The sequence below is a fragment of the Oratosquilla oratoria genome, chromosome 3 (assembly GCF_046742065.1).
Source record: "Oratosquilla oratoria isolate Oo_2021 chromosome 3, ASM4674206v1, whole genome shotgun sequence".
NCBI lineage: Eukaryota > Metazoa > Arthropoda > Malacostraca > Stomatopoda > Squillidae > Oratosquilla > Oratosquilla oratoria.
Window position 1 is genome coordinate 79,834,040 of NC_134779.1, and position 13,529 is coordinate 79,847,568.

At 46.7% G+C, this 13,529-nt stretch overlaps 1 protein-coding gene across 4 annotated transcripts in view; it reads left to right on the plus strand.

The window, feature by feature from the left end:
- YL-1 (Vacuolar protein sorting-associated protein YL-1) overlaps positions 1–12,988 on the plus strand; it is a 45,097-nt gene extending 32,109 nt beyond the window's left edge. For 3 of the 4 annotated variants that reach the window (XM_076182809.1, XM_076182822.1, XM_076182802.1), the window contains exons 6-8: positions 742–929; positions 5,997–6,178; positions 6,677–12,988. In XM_076182809.1, coding sequence (XP_076038924.1) covers positions 742–929; positions 5,997–6,178; positions 6,677–7,814 — 1,508 coding nt within the window. In that variant the 3' untranslated portion in view covers positions 7,815–12,988. The remainder of the gene's footprint in view (positions 1–741; positions 930–5,996; positions 6,179–6,676) is intronic. The other variant, XR_012966257.1, reaches the window with a different exon arrangement.
- The last annotated feature ends 541 nt before the right edge of the window (positions 12,989–13,529 follow it).

Consider the following 13,529-nt stretch of genomic DNA (forward strand, 5'->3'; position numbering starts at 1 on the left):
ATGGTGTAGGAAGTGGGGTGGTCAGAAATTTAGTCATAACTCCTTTATTTTTTAGTATTTCGCAGAAATATTACAGAACGGAGTTACTAAAGGCCAATAGATCATGGGGAAACATGATACACCAGTGGTCGAGGGTGGAGTAGGGATTTCAGGACTGGCTTGCCAAAGGCCACTAGATGACAGGGATATTTTTCTAATATTTTGATTTTTTGAAAATATTAATCGGAAATTCACTGCAACAGCCCCCTTAACCTCTTCAGTATGGGCCTTAAATCTTGTGGGCAGCAGCCGACGCCAGCCGTACGACGTGTCGTAATAATACTCGCATCATAAAATATAGTCACCGCTTATATCGATCGTTCTCTCTTTCACCCGTGAATTTTGATAACCATAGAAAATGTGATTACAGACAGTTTAGAGAGTATGTCATTACGGAGGGGCAACTACAATAAATATAATCAAGACGCCGATATGGCAGCCTCACGTATCCACTTGCTCCTCATGACGCCTACGTATGTGGCACCGTATGGAAGGGGTTAACAGGGTTAGCACCAATTAGTTGCTGGATTTTTACTTACGAGTGTCTTTCACCTAACCCATGTGAAAGTTGAAGGTCTATCCTATTATAGAGATAAATCTTCTTGGTATCTTCAGAGAAGTACAAGTTGACTGTGGTGGACCACAAAAATCCCATGGTGGTCATCTGCTCTATTATAGAGGTAAATTATCTCTTATATTCAGAAAAGTACGAGTTGGCTGAGCTGGACCGCAAAAAGCCCAAGGTGGCAAGACGAGGCCCAACTGGACCATTCATCCGCTTCCAGTCCACCACAATGCCACTTATCCAAGAACTACCACTACCTAACCCAGCTTCCAGTGTGGAGAAAGTGGAGAATGAGGACACCAATATTGAAGTGGATGATACAACAGTAAGTAATGCACTTCAATTCTTTAGTCCATCTATAGTCTCTTGGAGGTGCCAGAAGACTAGTTTGTCTGTAATGGGTGAGGTGTAGGGCAGTGTAAGTACCCTTGTGTGGTAACTGCTGATGGAGATTGTTTCTTATAAAATGAAAAGGTATATATGGTCTAGCCCATAAAGTTACAGAAGGTATAGCTCATGGGGAGCTTTGCATTCCATTGTGCAGGACCACCACATGAAGATCCTGGTCATTGGTCCCAGGATGGGATAGCAAAGCAGCTTAATGCTAGAATACTAGATTGTGTGGATATTATCCCTTCCCAAACATTTGCTGCTCACTTCTAATATTCCCTGGGGGAAGAAAGGGTTGTACCTCACCCACTCCCCTTCCCCATACCCTTCTCTTCCCATGATCCTTCCCCTCCCTCCTCTTCTCTTGCCCCTACCCCTCCCTCCTCTTCCTTTGCCCCTACCCCTCCCCCTCCCCCTCCCTCCTCTTCCTTTGCCCCTACCCCTCCCCCTCCCTCCTCTTCCTTTGCCCCCCCCCTCTCCTCTTCCCTAACCCCATCTCCCGAGTCTCCTTTTCCTTTACACCTCCCTCCACCTTCCTTTTCTTTTACTTCTCCCCACTTGGCTCTTTCTTTGCCCCCTCCCCCTTCTTCCCTTAACCCTCCACCACCCACCTTTTCCCTTGCCCCCCACACTCCTTTTATCTTACCCCTCCCTCACTTCCCTGCCCCCATCCCCTTCCTCTCCTCTTTCTTCCACCCATTCTCCCCATCTTTTGCCTCCTTTCCATCTCCCTCCTTCTCTTCCCAACTCAGTCCTCCTTTTTCATTACCTTAAGGCAAAGGAAAGGGAGGACCTCTGTCCTCAACTCTACCCTTATCCCTTCCTCCCTCACTCTTCCCTTTTTCCTCCCTCACTCTTCCCTTTTTCCTCCCTCGCTCCCTTTCCCATCCCTTGCTCCCTTCCTCCCTCGCTCCCTTTCCCATCCCTTGCTCCCTTCCTCCCTCACTCCTCCCTGTCCCCCCCCCTCTCTCACTTCCCTTGTAACATACAGGTGTATATTGCTAGACTAGGTGATGTAGGGAGAGATTGACACTGGCTAATGCTCTTTATTCTGGTGGATACTTGTGTGTCGGCCTAAGGACTGACATAGTGTGGTCCTCACGAGGACTGACTGCAAAGGCCTAGCAATGTACAGAGGTCAGAATGACTGAATTGTCCAGATCCTAATATCTGAATATGACTGACTGGCTTTCCTGCTTAGGGGCAGGTGGTATATATATCCAGGCCCGATCTGACGCCTTGACCAGACACAACCTAATTGAGATGACCCATCCCAGCCTTTGAGTGTTGAGTCAGGTCAGACTACCACGCAACTTTAGCATACATCAATTTGCACCTACAAGCATACTTGTGGGGTACATGTACACCACACCCTTCCCCCCCTTCCCCTCTCTCTCCCCTCCCTTCACTCATTCCCTTCCTTTCCATTTCATCTCTCCCTCTGTTCCTCCCACTCTCCTTTTCCATCCTCCTTTTCTGTTACCCACTGGGTGAGTATGGGTATGGAAGGGAGAGTTGGGAGAGGGAGGAGGAGGAGGTATGGAAAATTCTTCTTGTCCTCCTCCACCCCCCACCCCTGTCTCTTTCTCTCCTCTTCTTCATCCTCCTTTTCCATTACCCCCAGGGTGAGTGGGTGTATAGAATTATGGAAGAGAGAAATGAAAGGGAGGGAAGACCTTTCTTCCCTCCCCATCCCCCATCCTCCACCCTCCTCTTTCCCAACTCCTCTTCCCATTTCCCTCGTCTTCCCTTGCACCTCCCCACCCCCCACCCTTCTCTTCCTTTACATCCCCCCCCACTTCCCTGCCACCCCATCCCCTTGCTCTCTTCTCCAATTTCTTTCCCCTCCCTCTCTCCCTCCCTCCCTCCCTCCCTCCCTTTCTCACTCTTCCCTTCCCCCATTTCTCCCTTCTACCTCCTTCCTTCTCTCTCCTCTACTTAATTATCCTTTTCCATTACCTTAAGGGGACAAGGGGAAGGAAAGCAAGGACCCTTGTCATCGCCCCCTCCCTCTTTTCACCCTTCATCACTTTTCCCTTCCCCCCTCTGCTCTCTCCCTCCCTCCCACTTCCCTCCCCCACCCCCTCCCTCCCACTTCCCTTCCCCCCTCCCTCTTCCCTCCCCCCTTCCACTCCTTCCCTCCCTTCCTCTTCCTTCCTTGCCCCTCCCACCTCTACCCTCTCCTCTCCCACCTCTACCTTATCCTCCACTCTCCCCCTCCCTCCTTTTTCTCCCATCCCTCCTCTTCCCTCTCCCTTCCCACGTCCTCCTTCTCCTCCCACCTTCCTCCCCTCTCTCCCTCCTCCCTCTCCCTTCCAAGGGAGGAGAGGGAGGGAGGGAAGGGGGAGGAAGGAGGAGAGAGGGAAGGGAGGAAAGAGAAAGGAGTGGAGAAAAGAGGGAGAGAGGGGGATGAAAAGGGAGGGGATGGGAGAAAGAGGGAGGGTGGGGAGAGGAGGAAAGAGGGAGAAGGGAAAGAGCAAGGAGGGAGGAAAGAGGATGGATGGCGGAGGTGGGAGAGGAGGATGAAATGAAGGTTGGAACAAGAGATGTGATAGAGCCACCTCCTCCTCCCCCCTCCTCCCCCCCTCCTCCTCCTCCTCCTCCTCCTCTTCCTCTTCTTCCTCTTCCTCTTCCCTCACACTACCTTCCTCCCAACCAGGAGATGGGAGAGAGAGGAAGGAAAAGTATGAAAGTGGTGGGAGAGGGAGGGAGGAGGGGAAGTGAAGGATGAGGGAGGATGAAGGAGGTGGGATGGGAGAGGGAGGAGGTGGAAATGGAGAGGGAGAAAGATGGACCTGCAGCCTCTCTTTTCTAATATCACTCTCTAACTAGCTACACTATTCCACCTCTCCCTCTTTCCTCCCTCCCCCTCCTCTCCCTCCCTTTCTCTTTCCTTCTTTTCTCCCTCCTCCCCTCCCTCCCTCTTTCCTTCGTCCCTCCTCTTCTTCCTCCTTCCCTCCTCTCCCTCCCTCCCTCTTTCCCTCCCTACTCTTCTTCCCTCTTTCCTCCCTCCCTCCTCTTCTTCCCTCTTTCCTCCCTCCCTCCTCTTCTTCCCTCTTTCCTCCCTCCCTCCTCTTCTTCCCTCTTTCCTCCCTCCCTCCTCTTCTTCCCTCTTTCCTCCCTCCCTCCTCTTCTTCCCTCTTTCCTCCTTCCTTCCCTTCCCTCTTTCCTTTCCTTCCTCGTCCCCCTCTTTCCATACCTCCCTCTCTTCTTCCCTCTCTCTTTCCTTCCCTCCCCCTCTTTCCATGCCTTCCTCCTCTTCTTCCCTCTCTCTTTCCTTCCTTCCCCCTCTTTCCATACCTTCCTCCTCCTCTTCCCTCTTTCCTCCTTCCCCTCCCTCTTTCCTCACTCCTTTCCTTCCTCCTTCCCTCTTTCCTCACTCCTTTCCTTCCTCCTTCCCTCTTGCCTCACTCCTTTCCTTCCTCCTTCCCTCTTGCCTCCCTCCCTTTTCTCACTTTTTCCTTCCTTTCCTCTTTCATCCCTCCTCCCCCTCCCGCCCTCTTTCCCTCGTCCCCCACCCTCCCTCATCACCTCCCTATTTCTTCTCTTGCTCCTCCCCCTCCCTCCCTCATCCCCTCCCTATTTCTTCTCTTGCTCCTCCCCCTCCCTCCCTTATCCCCTCCCTATTTCTTCTCTTGCTCCACCCCCTCCCTCCCTCCTTCCTCCCCCTCTTTTCTCCTCTCCTCTCTTTCCTCCTCTCCTCTCCCCTCTTTCCTCATCTCCTCTCCCCTCTTTCCTCCTCTCCTCTCCCCTCTTTCCTCCCTCCACCCCCACCCTCCCTCCCCCTCACTCCCTCTTTCATACCTCTCCCTCTTTCCTTCCTCCCCCTCCCTCACTCCCTCCTCTTCTTCCCTCTTTCCTCATTCCCCCTCCCTCCTCCCCATCCTCCCTTTCCAACCCTCTCTCTCTCCCTCTTTCCTCCCACTTTCCCTCCCTCCCTATTTCCCTACTGTTCCTCTTTCCTTCCTCCCCCTCCCTCCCTCCTCTTCCTTCCCTCATTCCTCCCTCCCTCCTCTTCCTTCCCTCATTCCTCCCTCCCTCCTCTTCTTCCCTCTTTCCTCCCTCCCTCCTCTTCTTCCCTCTTTCCTCCCTCCCTCCTCTTCTTCCCTCCCCTCCCTCCATCACCCTTTCCTTCCCTCTTTCCCTCCTCTCCCTCCCTCCCTCTTTCCTCCCTTCCCTCTCTCTTTCCTTACCTCTCCCTCCCTCCTCTTCTTCCCTCTTTCCTCCCTCCCTCCTCTTCTTCCCTCTTTCCTCCCTCCCTCCCTCACCCTTTCCTTCCTTCCCTCCATCCCTCTTTCCTCCCATCCCCCTCCCTCTTTCCTTCTTCCCTTCACCCTCCCTCTTTCCTTCTTCCCTTCCCCCTCCCTCTTTCCTTCTTCCCTTCCCCCTCCCTCTTTCCTTCTTCCCTTCCCCCTCCCTCTTTCCTTCTTCCCTTCCCCCTCCCTCTTTCCTTCTTCCCTTCCCCTCCCTCTTTCCTTCTTCCCTTCTCCCTCCCTCTTTCCTTCCTCCCTTCTCCCTTCCCCCTCCCCCTCCTTCCCTCTCTCCTCTCTCCCTTCTCCCTCCCCCTCCTTCCCTCTCTCCTCTCTCCCTTCTCCCTCCCCCTCCTTCCCTCTCTCCTCTCTCCTCTCTCCCTCCCCCTCTCCTCTCTCCCTCCCTCTTTTCTCCCTCCCCCTTCCCCCTCACTCCTCCCTTCCTCTCCTCTCCTCTCCCCCCTCTCTCTCTTTCATCCCTTTCCCCTCCCTCTTTCCTCTCTCCCTTCTCCCCTCCCCCCCATATTTCCTTTCTCATCCCCATCTTTCTTCCCTCTTTCCTCCCCCTTCCCTCTACCTCTTTCCTTTATCCCTCCCCCTCCCCTCTACCTCTTTCCTTTATCCCTCCCCCTCCTTCCTCTCCTCTCCCTCCCAACACATACTTTTGACAAATACTGAATATGTATAATATATATTCATACATATGAAATGTATATATATATATATATATATATTTTTTTTCCATTTTACAGAATGGGACATTATTGTGCAGTAGTGCAAATAAGGAAAATGAGAATGAAACCAAAATGGATTTGAAACCCACAGAAAAATGTGAACGGTCTTTCATCACTTTTTCTGATGAATATCACTTCCGCAAAGCCTTTAAGAAGCACAAGCCAAAGGGTTTGAGTAAAAGTGTGTGCCCAATTACAAGGTAAGCTGCTCTTTCTTAGGTCTATGTTGTAATTTGTAGTAACTAGAATTATGTTTTACCATTTCTGTTGCTTAAAATTAATTGACTCTGGTTCAGTTTTCTAAGGATGACACTGTTTGTGGCTGATTCTGAGGAGGAAATGAAGCAGTTAGTGGCAGAATTTGAAATGTGTGAAAGGATGTGTCTGATATTAAATGTTGATATAATTGAAGATTGGTAAAAAGTTGGGTATGAATTTAAAGAGCAAGAGGCTATAGGAAGGAGGGAGATTTAGGTACGAGTATTTGGTGTTGCATGTGGCAGTAAATGGGAGTGGAGGTGAAAGTGAATTATAAGAGTCAGTGAGACAAGTCAGTGTTGGGGGGGGTTCAAATTTATAACTTAACATTTTCATTTTTCATACTAGTTTAATGGTAATTGAACCTGTCATATGTGTGTGTGTATGTATATATATATATATATATATATATATAATGCGTAATTGGTTTTTGTTTAAAGACTTCCAGCCCGGTACTTTGATCCTGTGACACAGCTCCCATATGCCACTCTGCAAGCCTTTCGTGTACTGAGGGAAGCATATTACCAGCAATTAGAGGATAAAGGTGACAGAAACAACAAGGATGTTGCAGCTTGGTTGCATTGGCGGAGGGAGTACAAGAAGGCAAGGGCCACTGCTCAGAACATCAAACCAAACGTCACAACTCTTAGTCAGCCTGCCACACAAGCAGCTTCTGTAGCTCATGGGCCCATTTCCATCACTAAACCTGCAGGTGCAACGTTAGCATCTGGAGTTGGGGGCACTACTGGAAACTTAACACAAACACAGTTGACTACTGGTGCAGCATCAACTGCCACTTCCATTGCAGCTGTAGCACAGATTCTTCGGTCTGCTGTTCCCACAGTTTCATCCTTGATTAATACAAGTGCAGCTACCACTGTTCCCACTGCCTCTACCTCAACACCTGGCCTCTTGAGTAACTTAACAAATGGCCCTCGGGTAACAACCACCTCCCCAACAACAGCAGTAGTCACAGGTACTCTGACAGGGACAAGTAGCACTGCCACTGGTCTTGCAACATTGCAAGGACAGACAGTGCAGCTGGTGCAGACCATTCCTCGACAGATGGGCACCATCAGTGGAATGCGTGGTGGACAGCAGATGGTCGTAGTGACCAGTGGGGGTTCTGGAGGGGGCCTGCAATTGGTGGGTGGAGGCACTGGCACTGGTACTACCAATTTGCTAGTGCAAGGAGGAACTGCTTCTGCCAACCTGTTAGTACAGGGAGGAACAGGATCTGGAAATGTACAAATTGTTCATGGAAGTGGTGGGGGAGGTGTACAGGTTGTGCAGGGTGGTCAAGTGGTACAAGGAGCACAGGTGGTGCAAGGTGGGCAGATGGTACAGGGTGGACAGGTAATGCAAGGTGGGCAGGTTGTCCAGGGTGGACAAGTAGTGCAGGGTGGTCAAGTGATGCAGAGTGGGCAGGTGTTGCAAGGGGGGCAGATGGTTCAAGGGGGTCAAGTGGTACAAGGTGGACAGGTAGTGCAAGGTGGGCAGGTGGTCCAAGGTGGAAGGATCACACTGAGACCTGTGGCAAACCAAACCTTTACCAACCTCCAGTCATTGCTTAAGTAGCCATAATTTTTTCAGCAGTCTTAGGGATTTTTTGTAATGCTAAATTTCAAGGCAATTATCAGATTTAAATAGTATCTCTGTAGTATTAAATGTTTCACATTGAGTATAATCATTTTATAAGGCATTGTTGGTTTCATATGGTCAGTTCTATCACAGCTAGGTACAATGTTCTTGCTTTCCACAGCATTGCTCTCATTACATCAATTATTTATCACAAACACTTGCTAATGTGGGTTGACAATGCCATTTTGTTTTATGTTCATCATTGTATGTGATGAAATGTAACAGTTTGTACAGCATTTCTTTAGGTTATGATTTTTTACCAGAATTTTCAGTCCCATGTTAACTCTCCTGTCTTGTAGCCAGCTTAAACAAATTTCATTAAGCTACTACCACAAATTAAATAATTTAGCAGTAGAGTGCTCTTCTACTACAGTGTGTGACTAGTACCTGCAAGATGGATGTCAGAGAGACTTGTCTCCCTGCTGCCCATCTTCAAAATATGTCTGTACCCTTGCTTCCATCAAGAGGTACAACCCTGAGGGCCTAACACTCAGGATTGAGCCCAAGATCTGTCAAATTTCAGCAGTGCTTTTCCCAGTTGTTTACATAAGAGCTGACAACCAACAACCACTCCCTTCAAAGTTGGCGATGTAGAAACAGATATAGATAACACAGCAATCTAAAGTTTCTTCCTAGAGAGGACTAGTGATGGGTAACTGTAAATGGTGGTCCTGTAAGATGAATAGTTCAGCTACCTATTTTCAAAACATGACTATCTCCTCACCTCCATCAAGAGTTGCACCCCTGAGGGGCTGACACCCAGTCTCTGGACTGGGCCCAAGGTAGTAATGAACTTGGGCAGTTTTTTACATATTTTCATCACACATTGACAACCAGCAGCTGCTCTCCTACTGTTTTCAGATGGTGACAAAAATGACTTAACCAAAACAACACAGACATTTCAAAGTTTCTTTCTTGAGAGATTGTGAGAGGGCAAGAGGACTATTGCCAACCACTGTAGGGATGCAGGTTTCCTGCTATCAAATCTTGTGCCCTTGCTGTGGATGTGCTGTGTCTTGCTACATTGCTTCTCACCCAGGGCAGTGCATGAGATGCAGGGATGACATGTCATCCAGAAGAAGCCAAGATAAGAGGGAGGGAGGGGCTGAATGGGTGAAAGTGTTTATGTATGAATCTTATGGCAACAACTAATATAGTTGTCTAGCACTGTATTGAAATTAAATCATGTTAGTATTGAAGTGGTTAATACGATTTTTGATAATTTGGTTGGCATCAGACTGATGGGCAGTGATGTAGTTTCAATGGAAAGATTAGAGGGTAAATATTTGTATTGCCTTTAATGAAGAACCTTACTTTGTGGCTAATGGCTCATCAGATTGATGGGGGAAGTTTGGCAGACCTCACAACCAGTAGGGTGCCACACAAATGTGGAACTGGTGGTACCCAGAATAAAAGCACATGGGCCACCTGGGATGTGTGTGTGTGATAATTATTGTGGTGGTGGAAACAAGAATTTAATTTATTTCTGACATTTCAACACTGGGATCTTTTTTCAGGGTAATTACATCAGTCAGTTGTTGTTTGATCATAATGCACTTGTGATTGGGTATGAGGCAATTGGTGGCAGAGTTTGAGAAGTTATGCAGTAGGGAGAAATTGAAATTGAATATGGGTAAAAGGAAGGATAGATATACAAAAGGTAAGGATAGCAATAAGCTGGAGGATAGAGGACTTGGTGTTGATATTAAGGGTACCAAGTAGGGAATGAAGGAGTGGAAGTGAAGATAAACTAGAGTGAGGGAAGCAAGTAATTGCTAAAGGGGAATGAAGGGAAGTGTCATGAGAAATAGGTATCTGGGGATGGATATGAAGAGAAGACTGTATGAAGGGGTGGTTGTGCCTACAATATGATGAGATAAAGACATGGAATTTAAGGGAGATAGGACAAAATCAAACATGTTTGTAATGAGGGTGAATGGTATGGTTTAGATATAGTTTAACGTCACAAACTCCTCCCATCAGAAGGCTAGGATGGTGCCCCTTACAGAGGACTTTGTAGCATGGAATTTAATGAACCATGTCCTTGGTTCAACTTTGCTGGTGGTAGGATTCAAACCACCATCCCCTCAACCTTCACCACAAGTAATGACGTCCTAACCCACTCAGCCAGCGAACTTCCTTTGTAATGAGGATGAATAGCATGAAAAATTAGGAGAGCAGGGGTGGAAAGGGCTAGCAGTTGGGAATGATGAATGTGATAAGTGGGGTGAGCATGCCTTGGCTGGCTACCTCCCTTTGTAAGGGGAATCCTGTAGGTATATAGATAAAACTACATGAGGAGGTATGGAAGGCAGATGTGGAGGGAGTGAACATGAGGGGACGTCCTAGGATGAGGTGGATGGATGGGGTGAAGGGGGCTTTGGGGAAGAGGGGAATGTCTGTTGAGGAAGGAAGGGAGAGGACGGAAGACAGAGGTGAGTGGAGAATGGTTGTATATGGATGATGTTGTGACTGCATGAGGAGGAATGGGCGGGGGGTGGGGGGGGTGTAGTATGTGTGAGTAAATTTTGACGCAGCCCGAAGGGATTTCTCCCCGTCCTCGCCTTATATGGAGAGGGGGGGGTCGCCGATTAAATGAAGCGGCCTTGCTGTGGATGTACTGTGTCTTGCGACACTGCTTCTGACCCAGGGCGGTGGGCAGGGTGCAGGGATGACCCGTCATCCAGGAGGTGCTCAGATGAGAGGAAGGGTGGGAGGGGTGTGGAGTGTATTTAGGGATGAAATGGGTGGGAGTGTTTTTATGCCTTTCCCTTTTTGGCTACCTCCCTTGGAAGGGGAAAAAAGCCTTGGTATATGTATGTATGTACATGAGGAGAGATTATATTACTTTTTTCTCGCTCTCCCTCTCTCTCTCTCTCTTTCTCTTTCTCGCTGTCGTCCTTCACTGTTACTATTGCTGCTCGGAGAGATCACATGATAAATCCACTACAGCTATTAGTTAATTTACATTTGTTAAATTTTGCAGTTTTCAAGTCCCTGATATTAGATATTTATGTTCCAATCTGGTAGATGTCCTGTCATACTGGTTTGTGTTATAAGTGAATTAAGTCTGTGTAATTGGACATGTGTACTTTTGCCATAGTAAGTAGGTCATATTTAGTGCATAGTATTTTGTACACAGGAGATGACCCCACAGAAATTACACATCTCCTGTCTATTACTATTAGGTAAATATAATGATCTTTTATATTTTCATGCTATACCTTGTCCTTTGGGATTATTTGTTCAATATCCAGTAATTTGTTGTATGAGGAGTCATTAGGAATTGGGAACTGCTAAGGTTGCTATTCTGTTCATGATTTTCATACTTGTCATAGCCCCTCTAACCACAAACATCAGCAATAAGCTCTGAACATTAAATGTCCACAAAAAGATGGAATCTATTAGAGAAGAATATGAGGAATGCTTACTTTTTCTAGACACAACAATCAGAATATATTTTGGCCCATAATACAAAAGTATGCAAAGGACACTGCTGAAAATAGTTTTTAATGTGCATATAGAATGGATGCCTTTGCTTTTTTAAGAAATGTCCCTTTTGGGGCTACAGAGTAGGATGCCTCATACCGTCCCCATCTTGTTTTTGTCGCCTTTTACAATTCAAGTGGGAACACAGTGCCGACAGCACTGTATGGGGCAGAAACATGGAACATAAGATTTTAAATATGTTTGAGATGAAATGCCTGAGAAGTAAGGTAGGGGTTACTAGGCTGGATAGAGTGAGAAACAAGGTGAGGAGGAGAGCGAGGATGGAAAGGGAGTTGGGAAATAGGACAGATGAAAGAGTATTGGGATGGTTTGGACACATGGGAAGAATGAGTGAAGAAAGATTAGTAAAAGAGGTGTGGAAGGCAGAGGTGGAGGGAGTGACCATGAGGGGGTGACCAAGGATGAGATGTATGGATGGGGTAAAGGGGGCATTGGGAAAGAGGTGAATGTCTTGAGGAAGGGAGTAAACAGAAATTAGGGGTGAGTGGAGAATGGTTGTGTATGGATGTGATACATGGGAGTAGATGGGGATGAGGGAGTAGGTGTGAATGATATTTTGACACTGCCTGAAGAGATTTCTTTCTGTAAAGGGGGGGTGGGTCACCAATTAAATGTGGATGTGCTTTGTCTTGCAATACTGCTTCTGACCCAGGGCAGTGGGCAAGATGCAGGGTGGCCCATCATCCAGGAGGAGCCAAAAAGGAGGGAGGGGTGGTGAATGGGAGTGAAGTATGTGGGGATGAAATGGGTGAGAATGGATTTCCCTATCTCCCTTGTAAAGGAGAATTTGTTGCACATAACTACTGAGAGACAAAAAAAATAATGGAAAGAGTAGCAAGTAAAGAAATACCAAGAAAAGAAAATATTTGCAATTCCCAATTCCATGTTAATCCCAGAAATAACAAAATGTATTGAGCAAACCAACATTCGAAATATCCCAACCACAGGACAAAAAATAGGAATAATCACTCCAGGAAAACTGAATACATTGAGTGTGACTTAACATACTATAACAAAAGCTGACAAGGAATCACAGCCAGAACAACACAAAAATGTCAGATTACACAGAATATTCACAGCAAAAAAAAAGAGAGAGGAGCAAGAAGCAACCAACTCAATGTATACTTTGAATTAGGTGCCAGTGGTGAAACATAATAAACTGGACTCCTATCTCATGTTTCCATTTCCATTCTGTATATATATATCAATCATTGCACTTATAACTGGCTTTGTCATACAAAACAAAGAGGGGGGGATGAAAAAACTAAAAAGCTGGAATTTATGATAATATACAGTACAAGGCAGTGTCATGTAGAATTTGTAATGGACAAATTTGTTTATTGAAATGTTTTCTGTAAAGATTTTATGATTTATTATTTTAGGCATCCAATAGGATAGATGCATCTACATAAATTATGTAAAAAGAACAACCATGTGATAAGATTTTCTATGTTCATTTTTGTTCTGCTTGTTACTGAATAGAGTTAAGTGGCCATTGGCCCATTAATCATACATAACTTAAATCCTTACATTACCTGTGTTTCATTATGGCTCCTGTTACTGTATTCATCAACACCAGACAAATAAATATACCTTCATTATTGTTTTGTTTCATTGTAAGCTAACTGTTGGTTTAGAAACTTCAAATATGAAATAACAGGTGTAGAAGAATGAAGATACCTTTCAAAGTGTGGGAAGGGGGAGAGGGTTCTTGTCTATGTTGCCTCTTTTATGCACTCATTCACAAAGTGCTGAGATGGAAGGGTTTATTAAGGGTAATTTTGGTGACTTCCTCCAATTTTACCTCTTGCCCTCAAGTCATGAGGTGTCCTATGGAGGCAGTCATTTTGTTGCTCTAGCACTATCTTGCAAGAGAGCTATGGGCCCTCAGGAAACCAGCCACGACCACTGGGTCAACCCATAACCAATTTTGTGGAGTCTGGAGTGAGTTTAGGCCAGGCCAGTTTTGAGTGTTGCATAAATGGGACACCTTTCTGAAAATTAAGACTGGAAAGGACAATTATGTGACTAAAGGAGAATGACTGATTTAATCAAAGATAAAATTCAGTAAAAAATGAGATACAGCCTGGGAAATGGGGGGAAAGGAGCTATTAAATCAAAGGATACCCAGGTATGAGTATG